The sequence below is a fragment of the Anomaloglossus baeobatrachus genome, chromosome 10 (genome assembly GCF_048569485.1).
Source record: "Anomaloglossus baeobatrachus isolate aAnoBae1 chromosome 10, aAnoBae1.hap1, whole genome shotgun sequence".
NCBI classification, from domain to species: Eukaryota; Metazoa; Chordata; class Amphibia; order Anura; family Aromobatidae; genus Anomaloglossus; species Anomaloglossus baeobatrachus.
Genome location: NC_134362.1, coordinates 197,464,183 through 197,485,377, shown reverse-complemented (window position 1 = coordinate 197,485,377; position 21,195 = coordinate 197,464,183). Strand labels below are relative to the sequence as shown.

Below are 21,195 nucleotides of genomic sequence, written 5' to 3'. Positions count from 1 at the left end.
TTTCGGTCCTTTCGGCCCTCAGCCAGGTCCCAATCCTCCTCGTCCAACAGGCCACAGAAGGGCCAGAGGAACTCCTATGCATGGCGGTCTAAGTCACGTCCTCCAAAGACCGCCGGAGGCACTGTCTCCAAGGCGGCCTCCTCATGACTTTCGGCCTCCCTAAACCGCATCCTCGGTCGGTGGCAGGCTCTCCCGCTTTTGCGACGCCTGGTGGCCACATGTCCAAGACCGATGGGTGAGAGACATTCTGTCTCACGGTTACAGGATAGAGTTCAGCTCTCGTCCTCCGACTCGCTTCTTCAGAACATCTCCGCCCCCCGAGCGAGCCGATGCACTTTTTCAGGCGGTGAACACTCTGAAGACAGAAGGAGTTGTGATCCCCGTCGCCTTTCAGGAACGTGGTCGCGGTTTTTACTCCAACTTGTTCGTGGTGCCAAAAAAGGACGGATCATTCCGTCCCGTTCTGGACCTCAAACTGCTCAACAGGCACGTGAGAACCAGACGGTTTCGGATGGAATCTCTCCGCTCAGTCATCGCTTCGATGTCCCAAGGAGACTTCCTAGCATCAATCGACATCAGGGATGCTTATCTCCATGTGCCGATCGCACCAGAGCATCAACGCTTCCTGCGTTTCGCCATCGGGGACGAACACCTTCAGTTTGTGGCACTGCCTTTCGGCCTGGCGACAGCCCCATGGGTCTTCACCAAGGTCATGGCATCCGTTGTGGCGGTCCTACACTCTCAGGGCCACTCGGTGATCCCTTACTTAGACGATCTCCTAGTCAAGGCACCCTCCCGGGTGGCATGTCAACACAGCCTGACCGTCGCTCTGGAGACTCTCCAGAGGTTCGGGTGGATCATCAATTTCCCAAAGTCAAAATTGACACCGACCCAATCACTGACTTACCTCGGGATGGCGTTTCATACTCTCTCAGCGATAGTCAAGCTACCGCTGGACAAACAGCGTTCGCTGCAGACAGGGGTGCACTCTCTTCTTCGGGGCCAGTCCCACCCCTTGAGGCGCCTCATGCACTTCCTGGGGAAGATGGTGGCAGCAATGGAGGCAGTCCCCTTTGCGCAGTTTCATCTGCGTCCACTCCAATGGGACATTCTCCGCAAATGGGACAGGAGGTCGACGTCCCTAGACAGGAACGTCTCTCTTTCCCTGGCAGCCAAAACCTCTCTTCAGTGGTGGCTCCTTCCCACTTCTCTGTCGAAGGGAAAATCCTTCCTGCCCCCATCCTGGGCTGTGGTCACGACGGACGCGAGTCTGTCAGGGTGGGGAGCGGTTTTTCTACACCACAGGGCTCAGGGAACCTGGACTCCGATAGAGTCCTCCCTTCAGATCAATGTTCTGGAGATAAGGGCAGTGTATCTAGCCCTAAAGGCGTTCCATCGGTGGCTGGAGGGCAGGCAGATCCGCATACAGTCGGACAACGCCACGGCGGTCGCGTACAGCAACCACCAGGGCGGCACGCGCAGCCGTCAAGCCTTCCAGGAAGTTCGGCGGATTCTGCTGTGGGCGGAGGCCACAGCCTCCACCATCTCCGCAGTTCACATCCCGGGCGTAGAAAACTGGGAAGCAGACTTCCTCAGTCGCCAGGGCATGGACGCAGGGGAATGGTCTCTTCACCCGGACGTGTTTCGAGAGATCTGTTGCCGCTGGGGAACGCCGGACGTCGATCTCATGGCGTCTCGGCACAACAACAAGGTCCCGGCATTCATGGCACGGTCTCAGGATCACAGAGCTCTGGCGGCGGACGCCTTAGTTCAGGATTGGTCGCAGTTTCGACTTCCCTATGTGTTTCCTCCTCTGGCGATGCTGCCCAGAGTGTTACTTAAGATCAGGTCCGACTGCCGCCGCGCCATCCTCGTCGCTCCAGACTGGCCGAGGAGGTCGTGGTACCCGGATCTGTGGCACCTCACGGTGGGTCAACCGTGGGGACTCCCAGACCGTCCAGACTTGCTGTCTCAAGGGCCATTTTTCCATCTGAATTCTGCGGCCCTCAACCTGACTGTGTGGCCATTGAGTCCTGGCTCCTAGCGTCCTCAGGGTTATCTCAAGATGTCGTTGCCACTATGAGACAGGCCAGGAAACCAACGTCCGCCAAGCTCTATCACAGGGCTTGGAGGATCTTCTTATCCTGGTGCTCTGATAACGGTTTTACACCCTGGCCGTTTGCCTTACCCACTTTTCTTTCCTTCCTTCAATCCGGAATGGACAAGGGTTTGTCTCTCTGCTCTCTCAAGGGACAAGTATCGGCGCTTTCCGTGTTTTTTCAAAAGCGTCTAGCCAGGCTTCCGCAGGTCCGCACGTTCCTGCAGGGAGTTTGCCACATAGTCCCACCTTACAAGCGGCCGCTGGAACCCTGGGATCTTAACAGGGTGCTAAGGGCTCTTCAGAAACCACCTTTCTTTGTCGCTCCATTGGGAGACCCAGACAATTGGGTGTATAGCTACTGCCTCCGGAGGCCACACAAAGTATTACACTTTAAAAAGTGTAACCCCTCCCCTCTGCCTATACACCCTCCCGTGCATCACGGGCCCATCAGTTTTTTGCTTTGTGTTGAAGGAGGCACACATGCACTCATGCTCCCATTTTCGTCAGCAGCAACTGCTGATTGTATCGGATGGAAGAAAAGAGGGCCCCTAACAGGGCCCCCGGCATGCTCCCTTCTCACCCCACTGAGTCGGCGGTGTTGTTAAGGTTGAGGTACCCATTGCGGGTACACAGGCTGGAGCCACATGCCGTTTTCCTTCCCCATCCCTTAGGGGCTCTGGGAGAAGTGGGATCCTAACCGGTCATCCAGGCACTGGGACCGGGCTCCCTCCGCAGCCCCTGTGGGAATCTGACGGACAGGAGACTGAGTATCATCAGGGACAGGCCCTGCATCATATAGGTACTCTGTGTCCCCTTTGGGGACGGTGCAGGAGCACTTTGGCCTCAGACGCTGCAGCGGCTGCGGTGTTGGTATGAGAACCGCGCCGACCGCGCTTGCTTGCCGGCCGCGGTTTTAACTTTAGCCCCCGGCTTTTGCGGCCTAGTGCCTTAAACTCCCGCCCCCGGGCCTGCCAGTCAGGGGTAAGGGCGGGACGGTCGGCGTGACGCCGACAGTGAGGGCTGGAGCACGCTTAGGTGTCCTCCTCCCCCCTCACTAATCACTCTGGGGCACCAGATTCCCGCACTTATTTGGTTACGCCCACGGCTCCCTCCTCCCCTGTGAACGCCGACAGCCATGTTTTAAGCACATTCTGCCGGTGGAGGACTTCTGGCTGCAGCTCTGGGAGACCCGAGGCAGGGAATCTGGTGGCCACACACCGCTTGAGCGGTCGGTAAGCCACACCGGTTACCCGGTGCTGGTCCCCCTTGGGTGCCGAACTGTATATATATATATATTATATTTGTATACATTTTCTCGGTTCGGCTGTACTGTTAGCTTGTGGCTATATACCCTCAGTGATCACGCTCCTGGGAGACAACAGCATGTCGTTCACAAGGAGCAAGGGTGCCAAGACACAGGGTTATTTTGCAACCTGTACCTCTTGTGCGGCTATGCTACCTGCAGGTTCCACCTACCCTCACTGTGAGCAATGCTCGGCCCCTGTGGCACTCGCTCAGCCGGAGCCTGGGGCACTGGGGGGACCCTCGGCCCAGGTAGAACCGCCGGCTTCCTCTGTCCAGGTGACAGGGACAGAGTTTGCAGTTTTAGCTGACAAACTCTGAGTCACTTTCACAATCCATGGCTCAGTCTATGGACAAATGGTCTGCTAAGATACTAGAGGCTTTGCAGTCCAGACCGGCCCTTACACAGGCCCCGGGCCCTGCGGGATCGCCCCCAGGCCCCTTTCAGTCTGCGACGAAGCGTGCTCCTGGGGTGGCCTCTAGGTATTACGTGGAGGACTCCGGCACGGACCGCAGTCCCAGACCGGCTAAGCGGGCTCGCTTAGAATCTTCCCCGGCTTCATCATGCTGTTCGGGGTCTCAGCTTGAGGACTCTCTGGAGGATGAGGCGGAGGTCGCAGCCCAGGACTCTGACCCTGACGTTGCTCTCAATCTGGATACACCTGAAGGGGACGCCATAGTAAATGACCTTATAGCGTCCATCAACCAGGTGCTGGATCTTTCCCCTCCAACTCCACTTGTAGAGGAGTCGGCTTCACAGCAGGAGAAACACCAGTTTAGGTTTCCCAAACGTACTCTGAGTGCTTTCTTCGATCACTCTAACTTCAGAGATGCTGTCCAGAAGCACAGGGCTTTTCCGGACAAGCGCTTTTCTAAACGCCTTAATGACACACGTTACCCCTTCCCCGCTGACGTAGTTAAGGGTTGGGCTCAATGTCCCAAGGTGGATCCTCCAGTCTCTAGACTGGCGGCTAGATCCATAGTAGCAGTGGCTGACGGTTCATCGCTCAAGGATGCCACGGACAGGCAGATAGAGCTCCTAATGAAATCCATCTATGAAGCCATAGGCGCGTCCTTTGCCCCAGCCTTTGCAGCGGTGTGGGCACTCCAGGCTATTTCAGCTTGTCTGTCTGAGATTAATGCGGTCACCCGTACCTCTGCTCCGCAAGTAGCGTCTTTGACCCCTCAGGCGTCGGTGTTTTCCTCCTACGCCATGAATGCTGTCCTGGACTCGGCTAGCCGTACTGCGGTAGCATCCGCCAATTCGGTGGCAGTCCGCAGGGCCATGTGGCTACGCGAATGGAAGGCAGACTCTGCTTCCAAGAAGTTCTTGACCGGTTTGCCTTTTTCTGGCGACCGATTGTTTGGCGAGCAATTGGATGAAATTATTAAGCAATCCAAGGGAAAGGACTCGTCCTTACCCCAGCCCAAACCAAAGAGACCTCAGCAACGAAAAATTCAAGCGAGGTTTCGGTCCTTTCGGCCCTCAGCCAGATCCCAATCCTCCTCATCCAACAGGCCACAGAAGAGCCAGAGGAACTCTTCTGCATGGAGGTCTAAGTCACGTCCTCCAAAGACCGCCGGAGGCACCGTCTCCAAGGCGGCCTCCTCATGACTTTCGGCCTCCCCAAACCGCATCCTCGGTCGGTGGCAGGCTCTCCCGCTTTTGCGACGCCTGGTGGCCACATGTCCAAGACCGATGGGTGAGAGACGCTCTGTCTTGCGGTTACAGGATAGAGTTCAGCTCTCGTCCTCCGACTCGTTTTTTCAGAACATCTCCGCCTCCCGAGCGTACCGTTGCACTTTTTCAGGCGGTGGACACTCTGAAGACAGAAGGAGTTGTGATCCCCGTTCCCCTTCAGGAACGTGGTCGCGGTTTTTACTCCAACCTGTTCGTGGTGCCAAAAAAGGACGGTTCATTCCGTCCCGTTTTGGACCTCAAATTGCTCAACAGACATGTGAGAACCAGACGGTTTCGCATGGAATCCCTCCGCTCTGTCATCGCTTCGATGTCCCAAGGAGACTTCCTTGCATCAATCGACATCAGGGATGCTTATCTCCATGTGCCGATCGCACCAGAGCATCAACGCTTCCTGCGTTTCGCCATGGGGGACGACCACCTTCAGTTTGTGGCACTGCCTTTCGGCCTGGCGACAGCCCCACGGGTCTTCACCAAGGTCATGGCAGCCGTTGTGGCAGTCCTACACTCTCAGGGCCACTCGGTGATCCCGTACCTAGACGATCTCCTAGTCAAGGCACCCTCCAGGGTGGCATGTCAACACAGTCTGACCGTTGCTCTGGAGACTCTCCAGAGGTTCGGGTGGATCATCAATTTCCCAAAGTCAAAATTGACTCCGACCCAATCACTGACGTACCTCGGGATGGAGTTTCATACTCTCTCAGCGATAGTCAAGCTTCCGCTGGACAAACAGCGTTCGCTGCAAGCTGGGGTGCACTCTCTCCTTCGGGCCCAGTCACACCCCTTGAGGCGCCTCATGCACTTCCTGGGGAAGATGGTGGCAGCAATGGAGGCCGTCCCCTTTGCGCAGTTTCATCTGCGTCCACTCCAATGGGACATTCTCCGCAAATGGGACAGGAGGTCGACGTCCCTAGACAGGAACGTCTCTCTTTCCCTGGCAGCCAAAACCTCTCTTCAGTGGTGGCTCCTTCCCACTTCTCTGTCGAAGGGAAAATCCTTCCTGCCCCCATCCTGGGCTGTGGTCACGACGGACGCGAGTCTGTCAGGGTGGGGAGCGGTGTTTCTCCACCACAGGGCTCAGGGAACCTGGACTCCGACAGAGTCCTCCCTTCAGATCAATGTTCTGGAGATAAGGGCAGTGTATCTAGCCCTAAAAGCGTTCCATCGGTGGCTTGAGGGCAGGCAGATCCGCATACAGTCGGACAACGCCACGGCGGTCGCGTACATCAACCACCAGGGCGGCACTCGCAGTCGTCAAGCCTTCCAAGAAGTTCGGCGGATTCTGCTGTGGGCGGAGGCCACAGCCTCCACCATCTCCGCGGTTCACATCCCGGGCGTAGAAAACTGGGAAGCAGACTTTCTCAGTCGCCAGGGCATGGACGCAGGGGAATGGTTTCTTCACCCGGACGTGTTTCAAGAGATCTGTTGCCGCTGGGGAACGCCGGACGTCGATCTCATGGCGTCTCGGCACAACAACAAGGTCCCGGCATTCATGGCACGGTCTCAGGATCACAGAGCTCTGGCGGCGGACGCCTTAGTTCAGGATTGGTCGCAGTTTCGACTGCCTTATGTATTTCCTCCTCTGGCAATGCTGCCCAGAGTGTTGCGCAAGATCAGGTCCGACTGCCGCCGCGCCATCCTCGTCGCTCCAGACTGGCCGAGGAGGTCGTGGTACCCGGACCTGTGGCACCTCACGGTGGGTCAACCGTGGGCGCTCCCAGACCGACCAGACTTGCTGTCCCAAGGGCCATTTTTCCATCTGAATTCTGCGGCCCTCAACCTGACTGTGTGGCCATTGAGTCCTGGCTCCTAGCGTCTTCAGGGTTATCTCAAGAGGTCATTGCCACTATGAGACAGGCCAGGAAACCAACGTCCGCCAAGATCTATCACAGGACTTGGAGGATCTTCTTAGCCTGGTGCTCTGATAAGGGTTTTACCCCCTGGCCGTTTGCCTTACCCACTTTTCTTTTCTTCCTTCAATCCGGAATGGACAAGGGTTTGTCTCTCGGCTCTCTTAAGGGACAGGTATCGGCGCTTTCCGTGTTTTTTCAAAAGCGTCTAGCTAGGCTTCCGCAGGTCCGCACGTTCCTGCAGGGAGTTTGCCACATAGTCCCACCTTACAAGCGGCCACTGGAACCCTGGGATCTCAACGGGGTTCTCCGGGCTCTTCAGAAACCACCTTTTGAGCCGCTGCGGGATGTCTCTCTATCACGTCTTTCGCAGAAGGTGGCATTTCTAGTGGCAGTTACATCACTCCGAAGAGTGTCAGAGCTGGCAGCACTGTCATGCAAAGCCCCCTTCCTGGTATTTCACCAGGATAAGGTGGTTCTTCGTCCGGTCCCGGACTTTCTCCCTAAGGTGGTGTCCCCTTTTCATGTCAATCAGGATATCTCCTTACCTTCATTTTGCCCTCATCCAATTCACCAATGTGAAAAGGATTTGCATTTGTTAGATCTAGTGACAGCACTCCGGATCTACGTGTCTCGCACGGCGCCCCTGCGCCATTCAGATGCGCTCTTTGTCCTTGTCGCTGGCCAGCGTAAAGGGTCGCAGGCGTCCAAGTCAACCTTGGCTCGGTGGATCAAGGAACCGATTCTTGAAGCCTACCGTTCTTCTGGGCTTCCGATTCCTTCAGGGCTGAAAGCCCATTCTACCAGAGCCGTAGGTGCGTCCTGGGCATTGCGGCACCGGGCTACGGCTCAGCAGGTGTGTCAGGCGGCTACCTGGTCTAGTCTGCACACTTTCACGAAACACTATCAGGTGCATACCTATGCTTCGGCAGACGCCAGTCTAGGTAGGCGAGTCCTTCAGGCGGCGGTTGCCCACCTGTAAGAGGGGGCCGTTTTCGGCTCCTTTTTATCGAGGTATTCTTTTACCCACCCAGGGACTGCTTTTGGACGTCCCAATTGTCTGGGTCTCCCAATGGAGCGACAAAGAAGAAGGGAATTTTGTTTACTTACCGTAAATTCCTTTTCTTCTAGCTCCTATTGGGAGACCCATCACCCGCCCCTGTTCCCTTCGGGCTGGTTGTTTTTTTGTGTACACATGTTCATGTTGAATTGTTCCTTTTGGTTCATGGTTTTCAGTTCTCCGAATATCCTTCGGATTGCATTTACCTTAGACCATTTATAAGTTTCCTCCTTCCTGCTTTTGCACCAATACTGAGGAGCCCGTGATGCACGGGAGGGTGTATAGGCAGAGGGGAGGAGTTACACTTTTTAAAGTGTAATACTTTGTGTGGCCTCCAGAGGCAGAAGCTATACGCCCCAATTGTCTGGGTCTCCCAATAGGAGCTAGAAGAAAAAGAATTTACGGTAAGTAAACAAAATTCCCTTCTTTGTGTCGTCTTTTCTGCATATTTTTTTCTTTTTTTTTTAAATATTAATATGTACCTTTTTTTTTTTTTATTATGTTCAGGATCACGATGGGAGTGCAGCTTTTACGGCAGATGGGGTGGAAAGAAGGGCAAGGAGTGGGGCCCAGGATAAAGAGGAAAGCTCAGAAACACAGAGCCGGTAGGTGGAACAATGCTGAAAATATCAAATGATATTTTGCCAACCTGCAGCACTAAATGACTACTGAACAGCAAATTACCGTATTTTTCGCTTTATAAGACGCACTTTCTTTGTCGCTCCTAATTGGGAGACCCAGACAATTGGGTGTATAGCTACTGCCTCCGGAGGCCACACAAAGTATTACACTAAAAAGTGTAAGGCCCCTCCCCTTCTGGCTATACACCCCCCGTGGGATCACTGGCTCCTCAGTTTTAGTTTTATGCTTTGTGCGAAGGAGGTCAGACATCCACGCATAGCTCCACTGTTTAGTCAGCAGCAGCTGCTGACTATGTCGGATGGAAGAAAAGAGGGCCCATACTAGGGCCCCCAGCATGCTCCCTTCTCACCCCACTTTCTGTCGGCGGTGTTTGTTAAGGTTGAGGTACCCATTGCGGGTACGGAGGCTGGAGCCCACATGCTGATTCCTTCCCCATCCCCATTAGGGCTCTGGGTGAAGTGGGACTTTACCGGTCTCCAGGCACTGAGACCGTGCTCCTTCCACAGCCCCCGGAGAATCGGCTGGATATGGAGCCGAGTATCGTCAGGGACAGGGCCCTGCTTCAATAAGGTACTCTGTGTCCCCGGGCATACCGCGCGCACACCGCAGCATGCTGGGCGTGTTAGTGCGCCGGGGACATCAGCGCTGCTGCGCTTGTGCCATTCCTCACTACAGCGCTGCTGAGTGAGTAGACTTTATACGAACGGCCGCGCCGGCCGCTGGGGTCAGTTTTCACTGCGACGCGGCTGGGACTTGTGGTGCGCCGGGGACTTCCGCGCTAGCCGTGCATGTATGACGGCCGCGCTTATTACTACAGTCCCCGGCTTTTGCGGCCTAGTTCGTTTCGTTCCCGCCCCCAGACCTGCCAGTCAGGGGGAGGGCGGGACGCTGTACAGACCATCAGCGCTGAGGGCTGGAGTCTGCTTTACATACTCCAGCCCTCACACTGGGCACAGTGGGACGCCAGTTTCCCGCACTTTGTTTGTGGCACGCCCACGGTCCGCCCCTCCTCACAGGACGCCGGCAGCCATTCCTGTCTGCACGCTGAGCTGGAGAGGGGAGACTGGGAGACCCAGACACGGGATTCTGCGACCTCACACCCGCTTTTCAGCGGGCGGTAAGCAGCCCTCAAGGGCTCACCCCCACTTGTGCCGAAGTGTACTTTGTATTTTTGTGCTTGCATGCTATACATTACACTGTACGGTCGCTGGTGACTCTCTGCTATATACCCTCCTAGGTTACTCAAGGCAGACAACAGCATGTCGTCCGCAAAAAGCAAACGTGCCAAGGCACAGACTTTATATGCTGCTTGTACCGCATGTGGGGCTGCTCTACCGGCAGGTTCCACTGACCCCCATTGTGTGCAGTGCTCGGCCCCTGTGGCACTTGCTCAGCCGGGGCCGCTGCTAGAGGTGACCCAGGGAGAACCACCTGTGAATGCTGTCCAGGTGACAGGGACGGAGTTTGCAGTTTTTGCTGACAGATTGTCTATGACTATGTCTAAAATTCTTGAAACATTGCAGTCTAGACCAGTAACTCAGACCATGGGCACTGTTGAATCATTGCTCCCTGGTCCCCCTCAGCTGGAACACTCCCGAGCTCAGGAGGTGTCGCATGCACCCCAGGGTGACGACTCTGACTCGGACGACAGTCCCAGACGGCCTAAGCGGGCTCGCTATGAGCGGCCCTCAACTTCATCACACTGGTCAGGGTCCCAGCTGGACGACTCTCTGTGTGATGAGGCGGATGTGGCTGATCAGGATTCTGATCCGGGGACCGTTCTCAATCTGGATACACCTGATGGTGACGCCATAGTGAATGATCTTATAGCGTCCATCAATAGAATGTTAGATATTTCTCCACCAGCTCCTCCTGCGGAGGAGTCAGCCTCACAGCAGGAGAAATTCCATTTCAGGTATCCCAAGCGTAAATTGAGCACTTTTCTGGACCACTCTGACTTTAGAGACGCAATCCAGAAACACCACGCTTATCCAGATAAGCGTTTCTCCAAACGGCTTAAAGATACACGATATCCTTTTCCCCCTGACGTGGTCAAGGGCTGGACCCAGTGTCCCAAGGTGGACCCTCCAATCTCCAGGCTTGCAGCTAGATCCTTAGTTGCAGTGGAAGATGGGGCGGCACTTAAAGATGCCACTGACAGACAGATGGAGCTCTGGTTGAAATCCATCTATGAAGCTATTGGAGCGTCGTTGGCGCCAGCATTCGCAGCCGTATGGCACTCCAAGCTTTTTCAGCTGGGCTTACACAGGTCGACACGGTCACACGTACATCTGCTCCGCAGGTGGCGCCCTTGACCTCTCAAATGTCTGCATTCGCGTCTTACGCGATTAATGCTGTCCTAGACTCTACGAGCCGTACGGCAGTGGCGTCTGCCAACTCCGTGGTTTTACGTAGAGCCTTGTGGTTGAGAGAATGGGCATCCTCGGTCGGTGGCAGGCTCTCCCGCTTTGGCGACATTTGGCTGTCACAGGTCAAAGACCGTTGGGTGAGAGACATTCTGTCTCACGGGTACAGGATAGAGTTCAGTTCTCGTCCTCCAACTCGCTTCTTCAGAACTTCTCCACCTCCCGACCGAGCAGATGCTCTTCTGCAAGCGGTGTCCGCCCTAAAGGCGGAAGGAGTGGTGACTCCCGTTCCTCTTCAGGAACGAGGTCGCGGTTTTTACTCCAATTTGTTTGTGGTGCCAAAGAAGGACGGGTCGTTCCGTCCCGTCCTGGATCTAAAGCTGCTCAACAAACACGTGAAAACCAGGCGGTTCCGGATGGAATCCCTCCGCTCCGTCATCGCCTCAATGTCTCAAGGAGATTTCCTAGCATCAATAGACATCAAGGATGCTTATCTCCACGTGCCGATTGCGCCAGAGCATCAGCGTTTTCTACGCTTCGTTGTAGGAAGCGAACACCTGCAGTTCGTAGCTCTACCTTTCGGGCTGGCGACAGCCCCTCGGGTCTTTACCAAGGTTATGGCAGCAGTAGTGGCAGTCCTGCACTCGCAAGGTCACTCTGTGATTCCGTATTTGGACGATCTACTTATCAAGGCACCCTCTCAAGAGGCATGCCAGCACAGCCTAAACGTGGCACTGAAGACTCTCCAGGGTTTCGGGTGGATTATCAACTTTTCAAAGTCAAATCTAACCCCGACCCAATCACTAACATATCTTGGCATGGAGTTTCATACTCTCTCAGCGATAGTGAAACTTCCACTGGACAAACAGTGTTCACTACAGACAGGGGTGCAATCTCTCCTTCAGGGCCAGTCGCACCCCTTGAGGCGCCTCATGCACTTCCTAGGGAAGATGGTAGCAGCAATGGAAGCAGTTCCTTTCGCGCAGTTTCATCTGCGTCCACTTCAATGGGACATTCTCCGCCAATGGGACGGGAAGTCGACATCCCTCGACAGGGATGTCTCCCTCTCTCAGACAGCCAAGGACTCTCTCCGGTGGTGGCTTCTTCCCACCTCATTGTCGAAAGGAAAGTCGTTCCTACCCCCATCCTGGGCGGTAGTCACGACAGACGCGAGCCTGTCGGGGTGGGGAGCAGTGTTTCTCCACCACAGGGCTCACGGTACGTGGACTCGGAAAGAGTCCACCCTTCAAATCAATGTTCTGGAAATCAGAGCAGTCTATCTTGCCCTACAAGCCTTCCAGCAGTGGCTAGCAGGCAAGCAGATCCGAATTCAGTCGGACAACTCCACAGCGGTGGCATACATCAACCACCAAGGGGGAACACGCAGTCGGCAGGCCTTCCAGGAAGTCCGGCGGATTCTGACGTGGGTGGAAGACACGGCATCCACCATATCCGCAGTTCACATCCCAGGCGTGGAAAACTGGGAAGCAGACTTTCTCAGTCGCCAGGGCATGGACGCAGGGGAATGGTCCCTTCACCCGGACGTGTTTCAGGAGATCTGTCGCCGCTGGGGGATGCCGGACGTCGACCTGATGGCGTCACGGCACAACAACAAGGTCCCGGTTTTCATGGCGCGATCCCACGATTACCGAGCTCTGGCGGCAGACGCCCTAGTTCAGGATTGGTCGCAGTTCAGGCTACCTTATGTGTTCCCACCTCTGGCGTTGTTGCCCAGGGTGCTGCGCAAGATCAGGGCCGACTGCCGCCGCGCCATCCTTGTCGCTCCAGACTGGCCAAGGAGGTCGTGGTACCCGGTTCTGTGGCACCTCACGGTAGGCCAACCGTGGGCTCTGCCAGACCGTCCAGACTTGCTGTCTCAAGGGCCGTTTTTCCATCTGAATTCTGCGGCCCTGAACCTGACTGTGTGGCCATTGAGTCCTGGATCCTAGCGGCCTCAGGTTTATCTCATGAAGTGGTTGCCACCATGAGACAGGCTAGGAAGCCATCCTCCGCCAAGATCTACCACAGAACGTGGAAGATATTCTTATCTTGGTGCTCTGCTCAGGGAGTTTCTCCCTGGCCATTTGCATTGCCTATTTTTCTTTCCTTCCTGCAGTCTGGGTTGGAAAAAGGTTTGTCGCTCGGCTCCCTTAAAGGTCAAGTCTCCGCGCTATCCGTATTTTTTCAGAAGCGCCTAGCGCAACTTCCTCAGGTACGCACGTTCCTGCAAGGGGTTTGTCATATCGTCCCCCCTTACAAGCGGCCGTTGGAGCCCTGGGATCTGAACAAGGTCCTAATTGCTCTCCAGAAGCCGCCTTTCGAGCCTTTGAAGGATGTTTCCCTTTCTCGTCTTTCACAGAAAGTGGCCTTTCTAGTGGCGGTCACGTCTCTTCGGAGAGTGTCCGAGCTGGCGGCGTTATCATGCAGATCTCCCTTCCTAGTATTTCACCAGGACAAGGTAGTTCTGCGTCCAATTCCAGAATTTCTTCCTAAGGTGGTATCCTCCTTTCATCTCAACCAGGATATCACTTTACCGTCTTTGTGTCCGCATCCAGTTCACCAATTTGAAAAAGGTTTGCATTTATTGGATCTGGTGAGAGCACTCAGGATCTACATTTCCCGCACGGCGCCCCTGCGCCGCTCGGATGCACTCTTTATCCTTGTCGCTGGTCAGCGTAAGGGGTCGCAAGCTTCCAAATCCACCCTGGCGCGGTGGATCAAGGAACCAATTCTTCACACCTACCGTTCGGCTGGGCTTCCGATTCCATCAGGACTGAAGGCCCATTCTACCAGAGCCGTGGGTGCGTCCTGGGCATTACGGCACCAGGCTACGGCTCAGCAGGTGTGCCAGGCGGCTACCTGGTCGAGTCTGCACACTTTTACCAAGCATTATCAGGTGCATACCTACGCTTCGGCGGATGCCAGCCTAGGTAGACAAGTCCTTCAGGCGGCGGTGGCCCACCTGTAGGAAAGGGCTGTTTGACGGCCCTATCACGAGGTATTCTTTTACCCACCCAGGGACTGCTTTTGGACGTCCCAATTGTCTGGGTCTCCCAATTAGGAGCGACAAAGAAGAAGGGAATTTTGTTTACTTACCGTAAATTCCTTTTCTTCTAGCTCCAATTGGGAGACCCAGCACCCGCCCTGTTTTCTTAGGGATTTTGTTTTTTCGGGTGCACATGTTGTTCATGTTGAAGAGTTCAGTTCTCCGATGTTGTTCCTCGGATTGAATTTGTCTTTAAAACAGTTATTGGCTTTCCTCCTTCTTGCTTTTGCACTAAAACTGAGGAGCCCGTGATCCCACGGGGGGGTGTATAGCCAGAAGGGGAGGGGCCTTACACTTTTTAGTGTAATACTTTGTGTGGCCTCCGGAGGCAGTAGCTATACACCCAATTGTCTGGGTCTCCCAATTGGAGCTAGAAGAAAAGGAATTTACGGTAAGTAAACAAAATTCCCTTCTTTGTTCCCCCAAATTTTGGGGGAAAGTAGGGGGTGCGTCTTATAAGCCGAACATACGGGGGAGGGGAGGGGGTGTGTGGTATGTATGTGTGTGCGTTAGATCTCCTGCTCCCGCTCATATATTATGCACAGCCGCTGTCCATCACCGTGGTGCTGAAACCGCACCGCAGTGACAGGCTGGGGCAGTGGTGCATATTATATGTCCCTGCGCCCCCCTGTGATGGCACATGCTTCCCCTGTGTTAGATATGGCCCCCATGATGCTGCTCATCCTAAAATAAAAAAGCTTTACTTACCCCCTCCAGCGTTTCTCCCCGGTGTCCCTGCTTCCACTGTGATCAGGCACGCAGCGATGATCTCACTCTGCTGTGCCGATCACATGACCGGCACCAAGAACCAGGAAGTGGAGGAACAGAAGCACGGAGGGAGACAGGAGGGAGATCAGCGCTGGAGGAGGTAAGGAAAGAGTGTTTTATTTTACTATGGGCAGCAGCATGGGGGCGATATCTAACACAGGGGAACGTGTGCAATCCATAGGGGGCCATAGGCAGCACAGGGGAACGTATGCAATCCATAAGGGGCCATAGGCAGCAGAGGGGACTGTATGCAATCCATAGGGGGCCATAGGCAGCACAGGGGACTGTGTGCAATCCATAGGGGGCCATAGGCAGCACAGGAGACTGTGTGCAATCCATAGGGGGCCATAGGCAGCACAGGGGACTGTGTGCAATCCATAGGGGGCCATAGGCAGCACAGGGGACTGTGTGCAATCCATAGGGGGCCATAGGCAGCACAGGGGAATGTGTGCCAGCACAAGGGGGCCATATCCAGATTAAGGGGGCTAATTTTAGGATGGGGGGCTATGAGGGACATATACCCTATATGATTTGTTAGACGGACACTGGCATTATAAGATGGACCCCATTTAACATTAAAAAAAAAAATAAATTCTCTTTTCCTTCACCAAATTTGGGGGTGCGTCTTATAAAACGAAAAATACGGTGTTTGCCTGGTTGGTGGTCGTTTAATTTCCTTTTTATACAGGATGATACCCTGCTGAGAACGGTGATCATACAGTGCCTTGTATTGTTTATGATTATTGTACTTGTCCCTATTTTGTATACCCCTTTCACATGTAACGCGCCATGGAATAAATGGTGTTATAATAATAAATAGTAATAATAATATCAGGTGATTTAGACTGTAAGATCATCCAGGTCCTGGGAACGCTCGTCCATGATGATTTTTTATAGTAAATGGACATTAAGACCTTACACCGGGGCTGGGCATCATATACAGGGTAAAGGTATGAATCCTCACATATGACTAAGCCGTATAACCGTTTTATTAGCTCCTATTTATGCACATACTTTACAAAAGTGGATAATCCCTTTAAATGTAAAAGGAATGTAGTAAAGTTTTACAGGCAGTATATAATGAGAATGCACCGGCACATTGTTACTGAGCATTATGGGAGACGTATGACCATGACAGCAGTCAGTAATGTACGATTACAGGCTGCCGGCCATGATGGGTGAGGTTGTAATGCTGCTGATGATAGATCTGTAGGAATTCCTGCACCAATTCATCTGTCACCGGCAATTACGAGGGAACGTTATAGCAATATAAACACATGAAAAAGCAAATATCTACCAGTATACATTGCTGCGGAGACCTGACGGGCAGGCGAGCCGGCTGTAAGCTGTGTATACAGGGGGGGTTACACAGGAACACGTACGCTTTTCTATGCATTGTGCAGAATGTCGGCATCTATTATACACAAGTGTCACTTATTACCTGATTTTCTACATATTTGCACTGAAAAATGGGAGTTCTCGTATTTTAAAGAAAGTTTGCGTAAATCGAGCAAGTCTGAAATGTGCGCTTTGTTGTGACTTTACCGTAGATTTCTTTATCGTTCCTATGGGAGACCCAGACATTGGGTGTATAGCTTCTGCCTCCGGAGGACACACAAAGTACTACACTCAAAAGTGTAGCTCCTCCCTCTGAGCTTATACACCCTCTGGAGAACCAGATCTAGCCAGTTTATCGCTTTGTGTTCAGGAGGCATACATCCACACATGCATTCTCATCTGATTTTTCATTTTTGGAAAGAGTTTGAAGAAAAGCGGGTCCAGTCTGGACCCCCGGCATGTCCCTTCTCACCCCACTGTGTCGGCGGTGCTGTTAAGGTTGATTCCCAGGCTGGAGCCTTACATGCCGTGCTCCTTCACCATCACTCCGGGGCTCTGGCTTGAAGTGGGAGCCAGCACGGTTCTCCATGCTTGGCATGAGACCGGTCTCCATCCGCAGCCCTTCAGGATCCTGCTGGACCGGAGCACTCATTCCCCCCCAGGGACTGCCTACCCTGCGTCTCAGCAAGCTAAGTACCTGAGACGGTTATATATGGGGGTCCCTTGTACTTTATTGTTGTGGGAGAGTGTGCTGAGTGATTTTTATGACATTTCCGGCGGGTTCTCTGGCTGTCGCCTGAGAACCGCGCCGATGGTGCCTGCGCGCCGGCCGCACCGCTCAAATTTAGGCCCCGGCTTCGCCGGAGGCCTACTTTCGGTTTCACTGCCCTCGCATGTCATTCATGCAGAGGGACAGCGCGGCTCCGCCCAGCGGCCGTTCTGCACAGGGGAGAGACACTCCTCACTGGGTACATGTCTCCTCCCCTGTAAGTCTCTTTGGCCCTCCAGATCCCGCTCCCAGAGTAAGTCCCGCCCCCTCTCTTCACTCCGGTGGCCATTTTCTCAGCGTTTTTCCCTGCGATCAGCACTGGTCTGCAGCATCCCTGCTGAGGTGCTTCGGGATCTGGAGGGCACACAACACCGCTCCAGCGGTCTGGTAAGCCACAACCTCTGGTTGTGGACCTTCTGTATATACTCTCTGGGGGTCAGTCTGGCAGAGCCCTCACTCCAGCAGCATGTCTCACACAAGGAGCAAGGCTCCAAAGCTGTTTTCAGTATGCACTGCATGTAAGCTCCTTCTGCCGGAACCGAGCACCTATCCACATTGTGATGCCTGCTCTAACCTGACGATGCCTCAGCCTGGAATCGCACACCCAGGGGTCTCTCAGGCTGCTCCGGCCCCTGTGGCTGAACCCCCAGCTTGGGTAGAATCCTTAACCAGGTCTATCTCCCAGTCTTTTGCTGACTCCATGGGACATTTGTCCAGGACTTTGCTGAGCATGCATCAGCCCCCTTCACATGGTGCCTCTGCTGCTAGGTCTCTCTCAGGACCGGAGCTCACAGAGGATTCATCCTCTGGTCCCAGACCCCGTCCTCCTAAAAAGAGACGCAGGGCCCCCTCTCCTTCCTTGTCCCGCGGCTCGGTCTCAGAAGCTGACTCGCATGACGAGGAGGATGCCTTTACTGGGGGCTCGGAGACTACCTCCATGTGCCCCATTGGTCTATCCGAAAGTGACTCAGATGTTAGTGATTTGATTGCGTCCATTAATTCTGTACTGGATCTCAATCCGCCAGTATCAGAGGAGCAACCCTCTCTGGCAGAAAAGCACCAGTTTACCTCGCCTAAGAGGACAAAGAGTGTGTTCTTTAACCACTCCAGTTTTCAGGCCGCTGTGACCAAGCCCAGGGCCTGCCCTGACAAACGCTTCCCTAAGCGTGGTTCTGATGACCGTTTTCCCTTTCCACCTGAGGTGGTCAAGGAGTGGGCTCATTCGCCTAAGGTAGACCCCCCCCCCCCCCCCCCCCGGTGTCTAGACTCTCAGCCCGGACCGTTGTATCAGTGGCTGATGGCACCTCGCTTAAGGATTCCACTGACCGCCAGGTTCACCTTCTGGCCAAATCCGTATATGAGGCGGCAGGGGCCTCGTTCGCCCCGACTTTTGCAGCAGTATGGGCTCTCAAAGCCATCTCTGCTTCCCTAGAGGAGATGCATTCCCTCACTAGGGAATCTATGCCTGAGATGGTTGCCTTAACTGCTCAGGCTTCAGCTTTCTCATCCTATGCCATGTCTGCCATGCTGGAGGCTTCTCACCGCACGGCGGTGGCTTCGGCTAATTCCCTCGCTATCCGCAGGATCTTGTGTCTTCGAGAGTGGAAGGCAGATGCTTCTTCAAAGAAGTACCTTGCGGGGCTCCCTTTTGCTGGGTCCCGGCTGTTCGGAGAACAACTGGATGAAATTATTAAGGAAGCTACTGGCGGGAAGAGTACTTCCATGCCACAAACCAAAACCAAGAAACCTGTCCAGGGTAGGAATCAGTCGAGGTTTCGTTCCTTTCGTTCCTCCATCTGGTCGTCCTCTAAGCCCTCGGCCTCGTCCACTAACACTGCCAAGGACCAAAAATCCAGCTGGCGCACAAAAGCGCGTCCACAGAAGACCGCAGGTGCTGCTGCCACTAAGGCAGCCTCCTCTTGACTATCTGTCCGCGCCAGCAACGTCCTTAGTCGGTGGCAGGCTCTCCCACTTTGGCGACGTGTGGTTTCAACACGTCTCCGATCAGTGGGTGAGAGACGTCATCTCCCACGGCTACAGGATAGAATTTTCTTCCAGCCCGCCAAACAGATTTTTTCTGTCAACTCCCCCCTGCTCCAAGGCCGCCGCCTTTTCCCAGGCCGTGGCATCCTTGCAGGCCAGCGGAGTAATTGTACCTGTTTCCGCACGGGAACGGTTCAGAGGTTTCTACTCAAATCTCTTCCTAGTCCCCAAAAAGGACGGTTCCTTCCGGCCCATCCTGGATCTCAAGCTTCTCAATAAGCATGTTCAGGTGCGGCATTTTCGCATGGAGTCTCTGCGGTCAGTCATTGCCTCAATGACCCAGGGGGATTTCCTGGCATCCATCGACATCAGAGATGCCTATCTGCATGTGCCAATTGCAGTTTCACACCAGCGTTGGCTACGTTTTGCAATCGGAGAGGAACATTTCCAATTCGTGGCTCTCCCCTTCGGGTTAGCCACGGCCCCTCGGGTATTCACCAAGGTCATGGCAGCAGTGGTTGCGGTTCTGCACTTACAGCGGTTGGCAGTGATTCCTTACCTGGACGACCTTCTTGTCAAGGCTTCATCCAGCGCAGACTATCAGCGGAGTGTTTCGCTCACTCTCGCCACTCTAGCCCAATTCGGGTGGATTGTCAATCTTCCCAAATCCTCTCTGACTCCGACCCAGAGTCTCACGTACCTAGGGATGCAGTTCGAGACTCTTCCGGCACTTGTGAAGTTGCCCTTGATCAAACAGCAATCTCTCCAATTGGCGGTGCGCTCTCTGCTGAGGTCCCGCCGTTTTTCCATCAGGCACCTAATGCAGGTTCTGGGTCAGATGGTGACGTCAATGGAAGCGGTTCCCTTTGCCCAGTTCCATCTGCGTCCCCTGCAGCTGGACATTCTCCGCTGTTGGGACAAGCGGACTTCCTCCTTGCACAGGCTAGTGGCTCTGTCGCCACAGACCAGGAGCTCTCTTTAGTGGTGGCTTCGGCCCCTCTCTCTGTCTCAGGGGCGCTCCTTCCTGACCCCGTCCTGGGTGATTCTCACCCCGGATGCCAGTCTGTCCGGCTGGGGAGCGGTATGTCTCCACCACCGAGCGCAGGGCACTTGGACTCCGTCCGAGTCAGCCCTCTCGATCAATGTGCTGGAAACCAGAGCTGTGCTTCTAGCTCTCCTAGCCTTTCACCACCTGTTGGCGGGCAAGCACATCCGAGTCCAGTCAGACAACGCGACAGCAGTTGCCTACATCAATCACCAGGGCGGGACACGCAGCCGCCTGGCAATGTTGGAGGTACAACGCATCCTTCAATGGACGGAGGACTCCAAGTCCACCATATCCGCAGTCCACATCCCAGGCGTGGAAAACTGGGAAGCAGATTATCTCAGCCGTCAAACCGTGGACAGCGGCGAGTGGTCCCTGCATCCGGAAGTGTTTCAGTCAATCTGCCGCAAATGGGGCACTCCGGACGTGGACCTAATGGCATCCCGTCACAACAACAAGGTTTCGGTTTATGTGGCTCGCTCCCACGATCCTCAGGCCTTCGCCGCGGACGCTCTGGTTCAAGACTGGTCCCAGTTTCGTCTGTCCTACGTGTTTCCCCCTCTAGCTCTCTTGCCCAGAGTCCTGCGCAAGATCAGAATGGAGGGCCGTCGAGTCATTCTCATTGCTCCAGACTGGCCCAGGCGAGCTTGGTACCCAGACCTGCTCCATCTGTCCGTAGAGGTGCCGTGGCATCTTCCGGACCGTCCAGACCTTCTCTCACAAGGTCCGTTTTTCCGCCAGAATTCTGCGGCTCTCAGATTGACGGCGTGGCTCTTGAGTCCTGGATCTTGACGGCTTCTGGTATCCATCCTGAAGTCATCTCCACTATGACTCGGGCCCGTAAGTCTTCTTCTGCCAAGATCTATCACAGGACTTGGAAGATTTTCCTGTCCTGGTGTCGCTCTTCCGGCCATCCTCCTTGGCCTTTTTCCTTGCCGACCCTTCTGTCTTTTCTACAGTCCGGTCTGCAGCTGGGATTGTCCCTCAACTCTCTCAAGGGACAAGTCTCGGCTCTGTCAGTGCTGTTCCAGCGGCGTATCGCCCGGCTGGTTCAGGTCCGCACCTTCATGCAAGGTGCATCTCACATCATTCCGCCTTACCGGCGGCCCTTGGATCCCTGGGACCTCAATTTGGTTCTCACGGCTTTGCAGAAACCCCCCTTTGAACCTCTCAGGGAGGTTTCTTTGTTTCGTCTTTCACAGAAAGTGGCCTTTCTGGTGGCCATA

The 21,195-nt window shown here is 54.5% G+C and overlaps 1 protein-coding gene across 1 annotated transcript in view; it reads left to right on the top strand.

Moving 5' to 3' along the window:
• GPATCH1 (G-patch domain containing 1) overlaps window positions 1-21,195 on the top strand; it is a 178,120-nt gene that overhangs the window by 28,618 nt on the left and 128,307 nt on the right. The window contains 1 exon segment of the mRNA XM_075326109.1: window positions 8,520-8,617. Coding sequence (XP_075182224.1) covers window positions 8,520-8,617 — 98 coding nt within the window.